This window comes from Leucopleurus acutus (genome assembly GCF_964270905.1).
Source record: "Leucopleurus acutus genome assembly, chromosome: 16".
NCBI lineage: Eukaryota > Metazoa > Chordata > Mammalia > Artiodactyla > Delphinidae > Leucopleurus > Leucopleurus acutus.
In genome coordinates this window covers 77109349-77129083 of record NC_139158.1, presented here as the reverse complement: position 1 = coordinate 77129083, position 19735 = coordinate 77109349, and the positions used below count along the sequence as shown (strand labels likewise).

General features: G+C 56.6%; 1 protein-coding gene across 2 annotated transcripts in view; it reads right to left on the bottom strand.

The window, feature by feature from the left end:
- Window positions 1-904: 904 nt before the first annotated feature.
- The window catches only part of BCAS4 (breast carcinoma amplified sequence 4), a gene marked incomplete at its 5' end in the record, with an annotated part of 59743 nt that continues 40912 nt past the window's right edge, over window positions 905-19735 (bottom strand). For both annotated transcript variants that reach the window (XM_082856366.1, XM_082856367.1), the window contains one exon: window positions 905-1275. In XM_082856366.1, the coding sequence (XP_082712492.1) occupies window positions 1153-1275 (123 nt within the window). In that variant the 3' untranslated portion in view covers window positions 905-1152. The remainder of the gene's footprint in view (window positions 1276-19735) is intronic.

Genomic DNA, 19735 nt, shown 5'->3' with positions numbered 1-19735 from the left:
GCCCGCGTGCCACAACTACTGAGGTCCGCACGCCTAGAGGCCGTGCTCTGCAACAAGAGAAGCCACCGCAATGAGAAGCCCCTGCACCGCAACGAAGAGTAGCACCCACTCACCGCAACTAGAGAAAGCCCGTGTGCAGCAATGAAGACCCAAAGCAGCCAAAAATAAATAAAATTTAAAAAAATTGTTCTAAAATTGGCAAGACTCAACTCTTTTTTTTGCTTTGCTACCACTATCTCACTAGATTCATGATGTCAGATTTCCTTGAAATTCAAATGCTGGTCTGCAATACAGGTGTGTGTGTGTGTGTGTGTGTGTGTGTGTGTGTGTGTGTGTGTGTGTGTGTGTGTGTGTGTGTGTGTGTTTTCTTGGCTCTGGGAGGGATGTGTGTGTGTGTGTGTGTGTGTGTGTGTGTGTGTGTGTGTGTGTGTTTTCTTGGCTCTGGGAGGGATTCCAGAAACTAGAAATATCCATCACCAAAGTGAGGAATCCAACATTTCAGAACAATAGCAGGAAACTCATCTACATGAGAAGAAATTAAAGCAAACACACCTTAGAGGACTCCAGGGAATCTGAATGATCTCTGCATTCTGCTGGGAATCTGAAGGCCAGCTGCACCCTCCCCTCAGGCGAGGGGCTTCATAATAAGCAGATTCTGAGGATCAGGCTTGAGCCGGTGGCAGGAGCACCCATCAGGGAAACATTTACACCCAGGCGACCTGGACACGTTTATTGAGACGGTTCACAGGGCCAGTGGGCACTGGGGTTCACACAAACCGGCTGACACGCATGGACCTGGAGCCACGCACCCTGCGGGCACCGCGCGAGCCCCTCACAACGTCTGTGCAAAGCCCTTCCAAGGCAAAGGGAAATCCAAGGCCCCACAGCCCATCCCCCTGGGTGACCACCTTGTCCAGAACACCAGGCAGGACAAACGCCGGTGGAGAAGGCCTTCTCCAGCTCATCTCTGAGGCACTGCCCACCTGTGGGTTCTAAATGCTTCTCCAAACCCTGTGGGCCCATGTGAAGCAAGGGGGAAAATTCAGAAAACGCATCCACAACAATAAAACAAAACAAAACAAAACAAAACGAACAATCTGCGCGGCACACAGATTTCACTTCCCGGTGTCCCTGACGGCAGGACCGCAGGGCTCACAGACGCCTTTGGCAGCTGGGGGCTCGGCGCGTTGCCTCCCCGGCGTCCACAGGAAAGTAGTCCTCGGTTCTGTACAACGCGGGCAGCTCGAAGGTCGGGGCCGCCGGCGTCCACAGCTTCTGGAATGACAGAAAACCAGGTGCCCCATCAGCCTCGTGAAGCCACTTGTTCTGAGACCCAAGAACTCCACTTGCAGGAGTTCATCCTGCAGGGAGAATAGCCCAGTTGACCAAAGACTCCATGATTCTTTGGTGACACTGCCTGTGACAGCCAAAGCCGGCCCATTTGAAACGTGGTGGGGAGCTAGGTTGGCAGGGCTGGTCCGTGTCCACGGAGCCCTCCGCAGCATTAGAGAGAACCGGGCTCTGAGGAGGGATGACTGAGAAAGCCAGGTGTACCTCGTGCCACCCCGTGCCAGGAAGGGCCTCGAGCCGAGACAGCGCCGTGGGCCAGGCCCTGGGAAAGCTGGGGTCGGGCCGACGCTTCTTTGAATGTGCGCCCATCTGTGCTGCCCGAAGCCTGGGCCATATGCATGTGTTACTTTGTTTTTTTTAATTGAACCATTTTAAGAAGTGCTTACTTATTTCTGGTGTGGATTTCTGTTGCAGGGAGGTTAGGGAGGGGACCCTCCTCAAGCTCTAGTAACCCTGCGGGTTACCCAGGCATCCCAAGGTCAAACCAGTTTTACAGAGGACGGCCTCGAACAGTGCTTCTCAAATGTGACTGCACAGGGAACCTCCTGGGAGACTTATGGAATGCTTATGCCCAGGCTCCGCCCCCAGAGTCTGATGTCGTTGGTCTGGGGTGTGGCCTGGGCATCGGGGTATTTCAAAGCTCTCAGGTGATTCTCACGTAGAGCCAGGGCCGATCCCAATAACTGTGACCTGCTCAGAGGAGGGAGGGTCTGCTAGGCTCCGGGGCGGAACAGCAGGGAGATGGGCAGGAGTGTGGGGCTCCAGGGGTGCAGAGGGAGGAGGGCTCTGCACGTCTCCACCTGGGGTCCCTCTCACCACCCTTCCGCCCTCCCCCCGCAGCTCCGTCTACTGTTTGGTCTCCAGGCCACCTCTGCCCGCTCAGCCCAGAGCAAGCTCTGCCCCAGCCTTCAGCTGCAGTCACAGGTGCCAGCGCACAGGTGTGTGGCTCCAGCCCGTAGTTAATAACAGCTCCCCCGAAGCCCAGCCCGTCCACGAGCTCTGCGCTGCACTGGGTGTGTACTTACCCGCCCCCATGCTTCTTCCCCACGGTGACACCGTGACCATCCCCCCCTTCGTGGGTGGTTGGAGGAGACTACGCTCCGGGAGGTGCCTTACCCACCTCCCACCTGTCCGAGTATCTGTCCACTCAACCACTGCCTCATTGAATGCCCAGGGCCGGCCGAGGGCACAGCTGTGAAGTAGACGCATCCCCAGCCATCAGGGGCCTCCCTCCCTATCTGGAGACAAAGGAACCAACAGGAAAACACCACCGACGTGCGCTGAAGCACCAAGGCCCCTGGAACCCGGAAGAGGCCCATCTCATCCCGGAGGGATCAGGAGGCATTCAGAGGCTGAGCACCTAGGACCCCAGCCCCCGGCCGGAGGGGCTGCGTGGAGGGGGAGCCGGAGGTGCGGTGGTCCAGGCTGTGGACACCCTGTGCACAGTGCGGAGTGGTGTGGTGGGCCGCGGGCACCGAAGCAGCTCAGTCTGGAGTCAGGCCGGGTCAGAGTGTAGACAGGGATGCTGCTGCAAAGCAGGGCCGGATGATGTGGGCTCCTGGAGGCTGAGCTAAGAACTTTATCCTAAGAGACCAGGGATGGGGAGACGGGGAGAGGGGGAGAGAGGGAGAGAGGGAGAGAGGGAGAGAGGGAGAGAGGGAGAGAGGGAGAGAGGGAGAGAGGGAGAGAGGGGGAGAGAGAGAGAGACAGAGAGAGACAGAGAGACAGAGAGAGACAGAGAGAGAGAGAGAGAGAGAGAGAGAGAGAGAGTGTGTGTGTGTGTGTGTGATAAGTGTTTTAGAAAGAGCAGAGACTAGACTGTAGGGGAAACGGGACCAGAGTGGAAGCTGTTGCAGGTAGGCATCCCTTAAAGGTGAGAGTGGCTGGATTTGGGGTGAGAGTGAACAGATTCTAATGTCTGAGCCCCGAAGCCCTGAACTACCGCACCCCCCAGCCCTCTCTCTGCTGCAGAAGGAAACCACAAAAGGGCTTCAGATGAGGTGGACCGCACTCGGGCACTCGGGTGTCTCTCACCTCCCTGAGTCTCCACGCATGTCTGGAAAGCCAGGACGAACAGTTCACCTTGGCCAAGGGTCTGCCTCCCAAAAGGGCACAGGGAACATTGAACCAGTCGGCCCCGGGTCAGCCACTCGGCTCAGCCCGCTTGGGGGATACTTGGGACGCGTTTGTCCCCCCTTCTCCCAGCACCTTCCCGGGGCTGCCACCCACCCCTGTGGGCTGGACTTGAGTCCTCTGACAGCGCTGTGACCAAAACACAACGGGGAAACGAGCCCCAAGATGCATCTCACAGCCTGAGGGATGCAGTCTGTGGATAAGCCATCGTTTTAGAATATCCTCACCCAGTTCCTCCTGAGAACTGGCCGTTGTAGTATCTAGAAAATGCAAGATTCAAGTAATGACAGTTCAAAGACCAGCTCCCTTGTCCTGACACAAGGCTTGGGGGCCAAAGCACATTGGTGATCCTGAAAAGACAGGTTCCTTTCTCTCCTGATCTCAGGACCCAGGCCAGGCCTCACGGGCCCCAAGGGTGAGTGGCCAGGCCGGGCCAGAGCCGGTGTCCCTCTCCTGGAGATCCTGGGCCTCTGGACTCCCTGTTCTTTGTCAAATGGTTCTTCCAACAGGGATGGGGCTTCTGCCTCCTCCCTGAAGGAGACAGCCTTCCGAAGAAGGAGAAAATCAATATAATTATGAAGGAAGCAAGGAGAAGCAATCCTAAGAGACTCCTTAGCAGCTTTGGATATAATCGTATCTTGAGTTCCAGCGAGACCTAATGCAAGCAGTGGCGGCGTCTTTGCTGGTGATGGAGTGGAAACGTCCTTCCCGCACTCAGAAAGCAAGGAGAAGGGGGACGCAGGGAGAGGTGAGCCTTGTGCCAGCGCCCAGCCAGGCGGCCCTGTGGATTATTAGACAGCAGCTACGTGTGCTCGCCAGGACCCCACAGGGGCCCAGGAGAATGAGCCATTCCAAACGACCTTGCTCCTTTTCAAAGGGGCCCCTAGCCGGGAAGGTGGCGAGGAAGGCCGCAGAGGCTGGTGCAGCTCTATGCTGGCCCTGGACCAAGCCCCTGCCAACATCTTGGGGCACGTGGAAGATCTGTGGGAAAGTGACTCACAGCTCATTGGAGATTTGGGCCTGCAGTCAGCCAGGAAGGGGGGCCCTGAGCTGAGCCAGGGGGCTCCGAATGTGGCCACTCCAGCCCCAAATGCTGCTCTTGGAGAGCGGGTGGGCATGGGAAGGGCGTGGGATGTTATCTGGGCCTGTGCAGCCTCCACGTCCCATTCTGGTATCAGCATCTTGGCCGTCTTGTGGAATCAATGCTGCCAGCTCCCCAGCGGAGCTGCTCTGCCCACCTCCACAGCTGAAGGATGAGTGAGAGGAGGCCTGACCCACCTGGGCCGTGATTGGTCCAGGAGTGAGCAGGTGACCCCAGCTCACCCAATGAGAAGCAGCCTTGGGACTCTGGCTCTTGGGACAGGGCTGCTTCCTGCCTCCGTCCCCCTTTCCCAGGTCCCAGTGAGGACGCGCCCGTGAGCCTGGCAGTCACTTCTGACACACTGAGGGGCCTGCCTGAGAGTGAAGCCAACACAAGGAAGCCGAGTTGGGAGGGGAAGCAACAGAGTCCTGACAGTATCATTTGAGCACCTGAATCGAATTTTGCCCGAGGTTAGTGTCACCTTGGGACCTTTCCTGTTCTTGAGACCACGGGATTCTCTTCTTTGCTTAAGCCATGGTGACCTGGGCTGTTGTCACTTGCAACCAAGCCTCCTGCCTAAAGCGAAGAATAAATCCACGGTAGTGCGGACGAGCGCTTGGAAACCAGTGGCGGAATCGGCAGATGAGGGCCGGCGTGGGAGGCTAAAAGCAGCCCGAGGCCCCACATGTTGTCAGGGTAAAGCAGGACCACACACCGGAGGCCAGGCCCCAGTCGCAGGCACCCCGGACGCCAAGGAAACCCAGCCCTCTCACACCCAGGATGACCTGCAACAGGAGGAGTTGTCCCCATCTCAGAGGTCACAGGGGCCAGGGAACCACAGAGCCGGGGTCCACTCAGGCCTCTCCGGCTCCAGGTCCAGCCCCCGCCCATCGCCCTACTGGGCTCCTGCCTCGAGCCCAAATCCTGGAGAATCTCAGAAGGGACTTCAGAGAGCTCCCCCTTTCCCCCCTCACCTGCAGCTGGTACTGAGATTCTGCTCCAGGGGCGGCCAGGTAAGCCAGGAGGACTGTCCAACTCCCTGGCGCCTGCTCCAGGCTCCCACCCTTGCCTGCAGGCGAGAAGGTTCCACCAGCGGAACAGGATGGGAGGCACAGAAACCTGACACCACAGGTCCAGGGCTCCGCCCGCCCTCCCTCCCAGTCCCCCACGCCCCCACCAGCCCGAGCTCCCAGCTGGAGGAGGGTCTCTGGAGCTGGGGCGCTGGGCCTGGCATGCTCTCCTGGGTCTACACAGCCTCCCCCATCTTCCTCACTTCCACCCCGGACCCCCGAGTTCCCAAACCTGCAGCCCACACACCAGATGCATGTGTGTGCTTGGTCGGCTGCATGGTTTTTAAAAACTGGAATTAACTGCAAACATGTAAAAAGTCAGCAGATTTCTCAGGAAAACCAGACTGCCAGCTAGCTACTCTTGGAAAATCAGATGATCTGGAAGCTCCCGGTGGCTGGGCAGAGGAGCTACGGGTGCTCCCCTGTGGGCCCCAGGGCCCACGGGGCCACGTCACCTTTCTGGAACCCGCCGCTTCCGGTGGTGGGTGCCTCGGGGTTGGCCCTCTGGGCTGTCTGCACCACCAAGCAGCTCCTTTCCTGACAAAGCCCCCAGAGGGCTGTTGAAGCACGTGGCAAGGGGGAGCCTCGGGCCAGCCTGGCTTCGGGGTCTCTCCCCTGAAGCCCCCCCAGTCGGATCACTGTCTGCCCACCCACCTCAGGGCCTGTGCCATCTGCCCACTCCTGCCCCCAGAAATCCTGCACGGCTCCTCGTGAGTCCTAGCCCTCCTCGTATCTCCCTCTTGGAAGCCCCAGCTGCATATTCCCGATCCTGGGCTGCTTTCTCTCTTTTTTTTTTTTTTAAATTTTACTTATTTATTTTTATACAGCAGGATCTTATTAGTTATCTATTTTATACATATTAGTGTATATATGTCAATTCCAATCTCCCTGGACTGCTTTCTGTTCAGGCCAGGGTCAGCACACTTGTTCTGCAAAGGGCCAGATGGTAAACATTTGCAAGCCCCACAGTCTCTGTCACAGCTACTCAGCTCTGCCCTCCCAGCACCAAAGCAGCCACAGGCAACGTGGAAAGTAATGGCGTGGCTGCGTGCCAATAAAACTTTATTTACAAAGATGGGGGCAGGCCAGACTTGTTTTTTTCAGTTTGCCCCAGAATTAAATCTATCTTCCTAAATAGAACAGGAATGACAAACCCATCTCTGTATCTCCCATGCAAGTGGGCACTAAGTGATAGGTCACCAGACATAGGCTGCAGGATTTAGGCCCAGGCCCACCTTGCTGACTGTCCCCAGGCCGGAGCATTATTTGGTTGGCTGCTCTTGGGTCATCACTGCAACTCCAGCCTGTCCTGGCTAAGCATCCTCCACCTCAAAAGAAAGGCCACACCGCTGTCCCACGTGTGGGCCGGGTTCTGAGGTTCCAAAGTGTGGGTCATCCTCCGGGAGGCTGAGGCCTCAGGCTCACCATGGGTGGAAGCTCAGGTAGCCAGAGACTCACCCTCGTCCCCCAGGTTACCAGGCACCTCCAGCCCCAGGGGACTTGGGAGAGGCCCATCCTACTGGGAAAACAACAACTACACTTCCTGTGGCCCAAGTTGCACACATTGTCTCTAACCCTCCAGCACTCCTTCGAGGCAGAGGTTTCTCTTCCTCTTGAGCCCCACTTTCCTCTCTGTAAAATGAGGATAATACCGTCGACTTCGTGGAGTCCTGCCTGGAGCACAGCGGTGATGCTGGAGGTGATGTACCCACCTTGGGACCATGAAGACAAAAGCCACCGGCTAAGGATGGTAGGGCAGTAGCCAGGAGAATCAACTGGCCACTCAGGACTTCTTGTCACATGAGGGAAAAACACAAACCCTATTTGGTTAAACCACTTCAGTCAGGTTTCTGTTATGCCGCCGAACACAGCCTGATGGACACGTGCTATTACTCTCACCATCACTCCAGTTAATAGCAAGTTGCCCAAGGTGGCACAGGTAGTAAATGGGTGGAGCCAGGACTCAGCCCAGGTTGTTTGTATGATGAAATGGAATGATCACCAAAAAAGTGAAAACTTGTAGATCTCGCAATAGTTCCAAAAGGTAAAATGGAATTCCAAATAACTGACGTATGCATTGCCCCCTGCAGGAGCTCCACTCCCCTTGAGTGGGCGCCGCGCGGTGACTTGCTTCCACAAAGTAGAGTAGGGAGGAGGGGGTGGAGGCGGGAGTAACAGCCTGGTGGAGACACCTGGCAAACACTGCCTCGGCCAGAGGGTCATGGTTAACATCATCAGAGCTACGTCACGCTGACAGCATGTCCCCTGGATCTGATGTGATGAGAAGGTACTTCACCTCTGTGATCTTCCTCCCCCAAACCCATCACCCCAGTCTAACCACGAGAAAAACATCAGATCAGCTCTAATTGAGGGACAGTGTACAACATACCTAACCAATAATCCTCAGAACTGTCAAGGTCATCAAAAACAAGGAGAGTCTGAGAAGCCGTCATAAACCGGAGGTGGCTAAGGAGACGTGACGACTGAATATAATAGGGAACAGAAAAGGACATTAGGGAAAAACTAGTGCAATCTGAATAAACCGCGGAGGTTAGTTAATAGCCGTGTATCGAGGTGGGTCCTTTAGCTGTGACAACGTACCACAGTAAAACAAGATGTTCACAATACAGAAAACTGCGTGAGGGACATATGGGAACTCTCTGTATTATCACAGCAACTTGTCTCTAATTCTAAAATAAAAGATTCTATTGGGTGGGAGCGGGGTGGAGGGAAGCAGACAGAGAAAAAACATCTCCGTCCATCAGCACAGACCAAGCCCCCGGCCTCTCTCACTTCAACCACAGTGACCGAGTAGTGAGCACTTCTTGAGTGCCCAGCCCGTTGGTGGGCCCTGCAGGCTCCCGGCCCATTCGTGCCCACAGCCGCTGAGAGAGGCAGGTGTCCCTACTCCCATTTTCCAGAAGGGGAAACTGAGGCTCAGAGAGACACTTGCCCAAGATCACCCAACTGGGAACTGGCAGAGCTGAATTCAAACCCAGGCCCGCCCTGCCCCAGCACTGAGCCAGGACACAGGTGGCCCTGGGGCTGAGTGGAGCTGGGGGCTGAGCTCTCGCCCAGGACCTGGGATGTCCCTCCAGCGTCTGCTTGCCAACCTTGGGACCCTCGGGAGCGTCCCCTTTAGTCTATTCAGAGATCACAAACGGGCGGCCTTTGGGGAGCGTCTGGCCCGCAGGCATGACTGGATGGGCTTACGCAAATTTCAGAACGAGCTACCTGAGTCCTCGCGGAGAGTCGCCGCGGTTTCCTGCTTCAAAAGCGCTTGGACGGAACCTGGCGCTCGCCCCCCCGCTCCGGCCGGCCGCTCAGAGCCAGCCCTCGCCACGCCACACCTCACAGAGCCCTCCGACAGCCCCAAGGTCCCCGCCACCGCTTCACCTCAGCCGCCCGCCACGACGACCGCGTCCCCCTCGCAGGTGCGCCAGAACTACCACCAGGGCTCGGAGGCCGCCATCAGCCGCCAGATCGACCTGGAGCTCTACGCCTCCTACGTCTACCTGTCCGTGTCGTACTATTTTCACCGCGATGATGTGGCTTTGAAGAACTTGGCCAAATACTTTCTTCACCAATCTTGTGAGGAGAGGGAACAGGCTGAGAAACTGATGAAGCCGCAGCACCACCGGGGTGGCCGAGTCTTCCTTCAGGATATCAGGAAGCCAGACCGTGATGACTGGGAGAACGGGCTGAATGCAATGGAATGTGCGCTACACTTGGAAAAAAGTGTGACTCAGTCACTACTGGAACTGCACCAACTGGCCACGGAGAAAAATGGCCCCCATTGGAGTGACTTCATTGAGACGCATTATCTGAATGAGCAGGTGAAATCCATTAAAGAACTGGGTGACCACATAACCAACTTGCGCACGATGGGGGCCCCCATGGCACGGTATCTCTTAGACAAGCACACCCTGGGAAATAGTGAAAATGAGAGCCAAGCCTTAGGCTGGCTTTCCGTAGCCACAGGGGTGGCCTCCCTGGTCACCAAGCCAGTGCATGCATGTCTGGGTTACCTTTACCTTTTCTATAAGTTGTACCAAAACATCTACAAGTCCTTTCCTCAGTACCATTCCTTCAAATAAAGTAATTCGGTACCCAGGGAAAAAAAAAAAAAAAAAAAAAAGAGTTGCCTGCCAACATGGAAGAACCAGGATGGTTCAAATAAACATCAAGGGCTTCCCTGGTGGCGCAGTGGTTGAGAGTCCACCTGCCGATACAGGGGACACGGGTTCGTGCCCCGGTCCGGGAAGATCCCACATGCCGCGGAGCGGCTGGGCCCGTGAGCCATGGCCACTGAGCCTGCGCGTCCGGAGCCTGTGCTCCGCAACGGGAGAGGCCACAGCAGTGAGAGGCCCGCGTATCGCAAAAAAAAAAATTAAATAAAATAAAACTAAAAATCAAGTTCCTGTTTCTCTTGAACAATGTAGCTACCTGGCCACACTGGGCCCATATTCCTGCGGGGTGCGTCCAGCTGGCCCCTCTCCACTGGGCATGTGCTGTCAGGCTTGCCACTGTCCCCGCCAGGCCTGACTCACTTGTCCGCAGCACCTGCCACGCCCCGTGGGCATCTGAGCCGGCAGCGGCTCCAAGCTCACGTCACCGTGGGGCTGTCGAGGAGCTGGATGCTTCCCATCCGTGGCCCAGGCCCCCCGGTGTGGGGACGGCCCGCCTGGGCCGCTGCCGAGACCAGCGGCTGCTGCCCTATACCCGAGGTCCCCTCCAGTGCACTCCAGGGCCCGGGAGGCAGGTACGGCAATGGGGCCGTTTTGTGGAGGGGAAAGCTGGCTCGGAGGGGACAGCGTAGGCCGTGTGCCCAGGGTCACACAGAGTCAAGCGGGCTCCTCTGAGCTCCTGGCACCGGCCCCCACCTCAGCCAGCCCGCACGGCCCTCACCGCGGGTCCTGGCCTCCCTCCTCGGCCCCCCTCACAGGCTCTCTGCGCCTCAGACCACGCCTGCCCGTCCTGCCTGCAACGTCTGTGTCTGCTCCAGGGCCCCCAGGCTTCCACCCTGACAGCTGGGAGCAGAGCCCCTCCCATTTCTCTTAAGCAGCCCTGCGTGTCCGCTCCTGCCGGGAGGGCTGGGCTGGCCGGCCTCACGGTGGCTGCACAAGAGCTGCCCTCCTGCCCCTGCCTCTGCCGTCCCGGTCACCTCGGCTGCTGGTGGCAGCGGGAGGCTGCTGCAGCCCTGGCGACAGGAACAGGGCTGGGGGCTCCCAGATGGGGCAGCCCCTACCCAGGGGGACCCCAGCAGCAGGGACAAGCTAGTGTAATCTTGTTAGAGGCGGTGCTGACCCCGGCAGCAGCCCTAGACGGCTTCCAGGTCCCCGTGGATTTGGCTTTTAGCTGGACGAAAAGCTTTAACACGGAAACCAGCAGAGAAGGAGCCCCAGAAGTTCTGCCAAGATACTGGCTACTAAATTCAAACTCATATGGGGTCTAGGAGGAAAGACAGGACACCAGGTAGGCGGAGTCATGGCACAGACCCCTCCAGAACTAGGTCTCTGACCCGGAGTCTGATCTCTCCAACCTTGGCCCCTCTGCCCACCGCCCCGGGCCCTCTGCCCTCCCAGCACCATCTCCTGGAGGAGGGAGGTGTCTGACCTGGGCTTTGCTTCTCATCACCTGGCCACTGAGTGTAACTGTCTAATTACCATGGCCTTATATGTATATTGGGCACCTGCTACATTCCAGAGACGCAAATCTGAAGATCACAAAGGCTCTTTACAGATGAGCAAACTGAGGCTTTCAGGGGTCAGTTGACTCACTGTGGGTCCACCCACTAACCGGAACCTCAGTCAGGTTGCCCAAACCGGCAAGCTGGGGGCCACCCAACTTCCCACGACACATCCAGCCCATCCTCAAGTCCCTCTGCTAATTCTTCCCCAATCCCTCTCCCCCTCGCCACTGCCACCCCGTCTCCCAGCCTCTGCTCTTGCCCTCAACTCATTCTCCACGTGGCAGCCTGAGGGGCCGTCGTAAGAAACAAGTCTGATCCTCCAGTAGGTCCCACACTGTCGTTAGAATAAAATCCAGCTCCTCCACGAGGCCTTCAGGCCCTGCCACCGTGGTCCCCAACGCATGAGCAGTCCTCAGGCGTGTCCTGCTTGGCTTCCACTGGGCTAAGTTTACTAGCACTGTTGTCTGTTTGGTTGTTGGTGTTCTCATACTTTTGAATAAAATGCCATTTCTCTTTAAAAAAAGGATTTCAGGCTTCCCTTTAAAAAAATCTCAAGCTCTGGGCCACTGGAGAGTGATGGGCAACCGGCACTGAGCAGCGGCCCCTCCTTCCAGGAGCTGCGTGCTCTCGCCCGTGCGGTCCGCCGGCCACATCGCTGTGGCCACCTGTCTGCCAGCTGTCTGCCACCTTGGAGCTGGGGGGATTTGACCCCAGACCCACATGATCCAGCCTGATTCTCTAAACTCCGTCTGTCACCTCCCATCACTCACAGCCCTCCAGCCTGGGGCCTTCTTTCTGCTCCTGGATCTCACCAGGGTCTGCCTGACGGGAGACCTTGGCACCCGCGGTCCCCTCAAGGCCTTTCCACAAGGTCTTCCTCTGCTGGTTCCTTCCTTCCTTCAGACTCTCTTAAGGGAGGCCCAGTTTCATCTGTCACCTTCCCTCCTTCATGGCAGCACTGTGGAGCCTAGCCTGTTTACCTCTCTCCTCGGTTACCACCCGGCTCCCCACCAGGCCGAGCTCCATCAGGACGGGCATCAAGCCAGTCGTTAGGGCCAGGGCCCCAGTAGCAGCTGGAGCCTGGTGCACAGGAGACACTCAGGCAACGGGAAACGGATGAATCTTCTCACCACCCCGGGCAGAGCAGGAAGGGCCTGGGGGTTGGCCTTTCGCCAAGTCAGGGCCCCGGAGCCTGAGACCAACGATGACAATCCTGTCTCCGGCTGAGGACTCCCGGTCAGACCCATTCTGGAGTCTCGGGGTGGCTCAAGGCTGGTGACCCCACCCTGGCCAGGTCTGTGACCCACATGAAAAACAGAGCACACGTAGGGGCTTCCCTGGTGGTCCAGTGGGTGAGACTCTGCGCTCCCACTGCAGGGGGCCCGGGTTCGATCCCTGGTCGGGGAACTGGATCCCGCACGCACGCCGCAGCGAAGATCCCGTGTGCCGCGACAGAGACCCGATGCAGCCTAAATAAATAATCATTAAAAATAGATAAATAAATAAAAAGCGCACAGGGGACGTCCCTGGCGGTCCAGTGGTTACAACTCTGCGCTTCCACTGCAGGGGCACAGGTTCGATCCCTGGTCAGGGAGCTAAGATCCCGCACGCCATGTGGCGTGGCCTAAATAAATCAATAAAGCCCACAGTAGAAGCGATGCCCCGCCCTGGGCGGGAGCCTGGAACAGACCACAGACGAGGAAGAAAAATCCGGTAACATCCAAAGCCTGGTGTTCAGTGAACGGTACTGGACCAATGTGCGGTCTTGGTCTTGACAGCTCTCCAGGCGACGCGAGATGACAGGATATGGGAGACGGAGTAAGGGGGGCACGGAAGCCCTCAGTAGTACTGTCTTTACAAGTTTTCTGCACATCTAAAATTATTCAAAATGAAAGGTCATTTAAAAATAAATAAATAGGGACTTCTCTGGCGGTGCAGTGGATAAGACTCCACGCTCCCAATGCAGGGGGCCCGGGTTGGATCCCTGGTCAGGGAACTAGATCCTGCATGCATTCCATGAGCCGCAACTAAGGAGCCCACGTGCCACAACGAAGGAGCCCCCGTGCTGCAACAAAGGAGCCCTGGAGCCACAACTAAGACCCCATGCGATGAAATAAATATTTAAAAAATAATAATAATAAATAAGAAAATAAAACTCACCCACGGCAGCATATGTGAAGCACCGAAGGGAACAACACAGATAATGAGCTATGAAATAATAATACTAATGTCACTGATAATAATAATAATGGCAGCTAAACCTTACATTATCTCGTCACTGTTCATGACAATCCTATGCAGAGGATAGGACTGTAAATCCCATTTTACAGATGTGGAGACTAAGACGCAGCAAGCTTAAGATCCACTCAAAGCAGGACGCTTGCAAGTGACGGGCAGGGCCGGCCTCACGGCTTGGTCTGACGCTCTGCTGTTACCGTCTTGAAATTCTTAGTAAGTTCTGACAAAGGGGCCCCAGATTCTCATTTTGCTCTGCACCCGCCAATTCTGTAGCGGGTCGTGGTGACAGAGGTGGATTCCAAACTGGGAACGGTGTTCTCCATCCTCAGAAAGGTCACTCGGGATCGGCTCTGTGCACAGCGCGGAGCCAGCGCTCCTGGCTAAGAAAACATCATGGGGCAAAGGGTGGCCGCAGGATCAACGGCAGAGTTTGGGGGGACATCAGTGGATGGCTTTGGCTGGAGCTGGACTGTCATACTCTTGGCTTAGAGCAGGGAGAGGAAGATCCTCTTCCAGGCCAGGGCAACACACCAGCTGCCCGTGCCCAGCGGCACGCTCCGCCGAGCGGCCTCCCCGTCACACGGAGCTTCTCCACGTTGACGTCCGCGAGCCCCACCAACAGCTGGCCAGGGCCCAGCGGCCGGCGACTGTCACACCAGAGCCGCACATTTCTCACTCTGGTGCTGATTATCAAGAGAATCCTCAAGGTTTCGTTGGCTGACCTCGAAGGTGGTTGACTCCACAAAAGGATGTTAGAAATAGCACCGATTAGCTCTGGGAGGCAGAAAGCAAACACAGACACAATCGACCCTTCTGTCGGGATCCCAAACACGGGCAGCTGTTCTCCATTAAATAAACAAGCCAACAGGGCAAAAACAGAGGCGTCCACCGGGACCAGCAGGCGTTCAGGAGCCGCCCACGGGCCCACCTCTCGCCCCTGCCCAGAAAGACTCTTCACCCAGGACTGCAGGGACCTGCTTCTGAGGCAACGCCCGGACTGTCACCTGGGCCCCTTCTCTCCCACTCCAGGCATCTGGGTGGCCTCAGGAGCCCTTCCCAATCCACCCTTGACTCAGACTCCGGTGCCCTCAGAGCTCCAGCCTGGTCTCAGCCCCAGCCCGTCCTTTGCCACCGGGTGGCCCGTGAGCCTCGGACGGTTACCGTCACTGCACCAATCCCATCTCTGCAGCCCCAGGGGCCCGGGCACTGATTTCACGAAGCCCCTTCACAGGAACTCACCTCATGCGCTGTCCTGGTCGGACCAGGACGTTTCATCCATTGGGCCCCCTGAGCGTGGAAAGGGATGGTTTCCAAAGTCTGGGAAATAACGTTTGAGAGCGAGGGAAAGGAAAAGAGGGAGAGACAGAGAGAGCCTGGTGGAAACAGAGATGAAGGTAATTAGAGCAGGAGAAGGAGACAGAGACAAAGGGAGGTAGGAGGTAGAAACAAACGACCAACAAACGAAACCCAAGAGAGAAAAATATAAAAGAGAGAGAACTGAAATCGACAGAGATGTGGAAACCAGATAAGGTGGGGGGGATTCGGAAAGAGGGAAAATGGATGAAAAGGAGGAGGAAAAACATGGAGGAGAGAGGGAAAAATGAGGAAATAAGAGAGGAAAGGAGAGGGAAGCGATGAGTAGCCCTGACAGAAAAAGTGAGGCAGCCAGGAGGCGGCGGCAGCGGTGGGGACCAGGGCGTGGGGAGCGGACTGTGTTGGGAGCTGGGGAGTCGGTCCACGGGTTCAGGGCTTCTCCGGCCCCGAACCCTGTCAGTGTGCACGCAGGGACACTGAAAGACTCCCCACCCTCACCCCGCCTTAAACCCCATCCCTGTGTCAAAGAAATAACAATATTCTGAAAGGACAAAGGCCGTCTCAGAAGACAGGTCAGTCTCTGTTGAATGGACTCCATCTGGCCTGAGGGGCAACACTTTGCTCTTTTCTCACTTTACTCGGGACTCCTGGAAACCTCTCGTCTGTACCCTCCACCCCAGGGAGGAGCTCTTGGCCTCATCGGGGTCCCCACCTTCCCTGGCTGCAAAGCGAGAAAAGAGGGAGAGAGATCCTGAGGTGCCCCCCACCCATCCCACCCAGCCCAGGCCTCCAGCCCCGCATCAGCCTGGCGGCCCCCCCAGGCACCTCTTCCCATCTCTCAGGCATGGCTGCATCCCCTGCGCCTTGAATAGCAGCTGGTACACAGCAGACGCGTAATCGCGAAGTGCTCACTCCGCCTCCCTGGGTGATCCCGTTCAGCCTCAGAGCTAAGGCCTCGGGCTCCATGCTAGATACCTCCAGCCCTGAACCCCACACTCCAACCCTGGCTCCACCTGCAAAGGCATCCAGACGGACTCGATTCACAAGGCAACTTGGATGAATCTCCGGGGAATTACGCTGAGTGGGAAAAGCCCATCCCCAAAGGTTACATGCTGTATGATTCCATTTATAGAACATTTTGGAAACAGCGAAATTTTATACATGGAGGACAGATTCGTGGCTGCCAGGGGTTGGGAGAGGGCTGAGGGAAGAAGGGTGAAGGTAGTCATAAGAGGCCTGAGAAATGCCTGTGGGGTTGGGACAGTCCAGAGTCAGGAGACAGGAGCCTAAATAAAATAAAACTGTACAGAATGGACACAACTGTATCGAACTTAAAACGCACACAAGTGAGTCCAGGTAAAACTGGGGGCATCCCAGTATGAGCAACACATCGCATCCAGGCTGATATCAGGGTTGTGACGTTGTACCACGGTTTTGCAAAATGTTACCATTGGGGAAAACCGGGCCAAGCGTACGAGGGCGCTGTCTCTGTATTATTTCTCATAGCTGCCTGTGAATCTATAATTGCCTCAGTAAAGAATTTCAATTAAAGACACATACGCATTTCCCTACCTCCACCCTGGTCCCTAGCCCAGGCCACCAGCATCTATCTTCCTCTGGACCATCCCAGCAGCTGCAACCACCCAACCTCCACCCTTGCACTGCCAGCATCTTCCTCCACATTTCAAAACCCTCCAGGGCCGAGTCCTTGCACGGGCCCCACGCCCTGCTCCATCCACTCCCCACCCCACCCCGACCTGCACCTCCAGCTCCAACACGCCGCCCACCAGGCCTCACCACTCCCCTTCCAGCCCAAGACACCTGTACAGTCCCCTCCCCCAGGGCGCCAGCCACCTCGTCGCTGTGCTCCATGTTACCTTCTCAGTGAAGCCTTCCCTGACCACCTCCTGCCCCCAGACCCACCTCTCCCTGCCCTCCTTCACCTTTCTTTCTCCCCGGGACACTTTATATATTACACTAGACTATCGGCTGCTGGAGAGCGGGAACATTCTCTGTCCTCCCTGGGTTCCGAGGATCTGAAACAGCACCGGGCTCATATAGATGGTAGATGACAAGTGTTTTGTTGAGTGAATGAATGAATGAGTACATGAATGAAAAGAGGGATGGTGGGTGCAGATTTGGCATCAAAGGAGTTAAGCCCGGCCCAAGGGCTGGGGAAGGAAAGGGTAAAGGGCTGGGATTGCACACGTGGCAGCTCCTCGAGCAGCCAAGAAGGACTTAAGGGGACCGTAGGGGGAGGAAGAGGCCGGTATGTGCGCAGTACAGAGGGGGATGGGCGGGGCTGTCCTCCAAGCACAAGATCTCTCTAGGCCTCCAGGAGCAAAAGCCCAAGGTACGGAGGGAGAGAAGCCAGGGCAATACCCTGCAGGCCGGGCCACGCTGTCCACCCAGCTCCCGCCCCGCAGGCTCTCAAGAGAACCAGAAACAGGCGTTGGGGTGGAGGCCGAGCTCACTTTCTGGGGCCTCCGGGGGCCGAGGGGCCAAGCCTCAGCGGCTTCCCACCACCTGGCCATTCCCGCCGAAGTGCTGTGCTCAAGCTGCTTGTGGGAATGAGGGTGGGCGTGCAGACAGGGGTCACAGAGGACCTTGGGTTTGCACTCTTAACATCCCCTCCAAAGCGCTGCGTGGGGCTGCCAGGGCTGAGAGGAGGATCCCTTCCTCCAGCACAGTAAACGGCAGTGGTCCCTCTGTCTAGCTGTGTAACCTTGGCCAGGTCACTTAACCTCTCTGTGCCTCATTTTTCTCATCTGGAAACAGGGCTAATAATAGTTTCTACCTCATAGGGTGTTTTGCCCAAATAACCCAAAGTGCTTAGAAAACAGTAAGTGCTCAATGAACGCTGGGTAATTTCATTATTATTACGGCCCCCTGAATTCTTTTAAACGATGTCATTAGCTTGTGAACAGCCCAAGTGTACAGTTTTGTAACACTGCGTTTTTAGTATTAAATGCATTCAGCTTCGAAACATGAACATTTAAAGTGAATCACAATTGTGGAAGCCAGTCCAAGGAGCCTCAAAGATTATCCAGAACACCTCTCAACCCCTCAGAGGCACGGCTCATCCTCAGGTGGCCAGGCTCGCAGCAGATGCTCAATAATGCCTGCTGGCCAGTGACAGATTACGGGGGGCCACACCGGGCACGAATATGCTGGCAACCAGCCCTGCGAGCAGCCCCCTGGCCTGTGGCCTCTGAGTTCTCTCCCAGCAATGACTGCTGCCATCTGAGCCCCTCCTGCCCACACCCCCCACACACACACTCCTGGGGGCACTGTCCATGGCCTCCGGAACCAGGTCCAGGCCAGCAAAGAGCTGCCAGACACGGGAGGGGAAGGGGCAGTGCCAGGGCCACAGTGCTGAGATCCCCAACCCAGGTAACCACGGGCACCTCCCAAGCGGTGCTCAGTGATGTCCGGCCCTGAGGCAGCCACCTCCCTGCTCTGGCTTCTTACTCCATGTAAAAGCCAGGATTCCCCCCTCTCTAAATTTCCCAGGTTAATTATTAGGACCCTCCAAGTAATGGGAACTTTGGTCTTGACATTCCGTCTGGCAACGTGACAAGGTGTGATGGTATCAGCTGGAACACGCACCTGGATGAATTTACTGCTTAATGAGACGTGGTTTATTTTCCCAGCAGAAAGCTGACCATGAATGGAGCCAAGTTCAAGAACTTCCCAGGCCCCGTAGGCATTAAAGGGATCATCACACTTTCTCCAGATGCCGCAACTCCAGCTGCAGGCATCACACAGGTTTCTGCACTAAGGAGGGACTCACCTCCCTCCACTCATCACGTCACCCGGAACCTGCAATCGCTGATGGGAGCTACCTGTCCTCTGTGCGGCCCTGCCTCGCTCAGGAATGCCGTGCGACCCAGTGCCAAGCTGGTGCCACGCACTGGGCCATGCTGTCCCTTGCCACAGCCCTTTCCTGGCCTCTCTTCTCCCTTTTTACTTTTGTGTGTGTGTGTGTGTGCACTGCGCGGCATGCAAGATCCTATTTCCCCAACCAGGGATCGAACCTGCGTCCCCTGCAGTGGAAGTGCGGAGTCTTAACCATTGGACAACCGGGGAAGTTCCACTCTTATCCCCTTTTCTGTCATGCACAGCAGTCAGAAGCATGCAGCCCACCTCATAATTATCTGCTGCAACGCCCGCCTCTGGGTGTTTACTTTCTGGGGTGACCTAGAGCTCAGGCAGGGACCAGTCTCATCACTTCTGCATCCTCTGAGCCAGTTAGCTGGGGGCATCCCAGCTGCTCCCCTTCCCTCCCCCAGCCCATAGTGGGCAAGTGACTCTGCCTCTTCCTGCCTCAGTTGTCTTTTATAAGATGAGGCCAGTGATGGCAGCCCACCTCACTGCAGCCAGCAGAGACTGAGTCACGCGCACCGAGGTCAGCCCAGGGCCCTCAAGCACGGCGATTGCTGTGTAGACATTCTCCGTGCACCTGGCTCCTCCTTCTGTGATCCACAAGCCTCGGCACCTGGAACAGGGCCCACGGCACGGTAGGTGCCTGACAGAAGTTCACCGAATAGAAAGGGAATCACGCACGTCCAAACCCTCAACCTGAACCCCTGTGAGCCCCATTTCACAGAGGGGAAGCGGGGACCCTGCTCCAGGCCACGGAGCTAGCAAGCAACACCGCCAAGGTACAAACCCAGGGCCACTGGGCTCCAGAGCCCATGGTTTCATTTATTTTTAAATGTTTTATTCCGGAAATTTTCCATAGTCATAGAACACAAGCAAAAGCCAAGAGGGGGCTATGATGAGCCCCACGTGCTGCTGCCTGGTTTTGACGACGGTCATTCATCTGGGCCGGTGACGCCTAACCCGGGGCAGCCG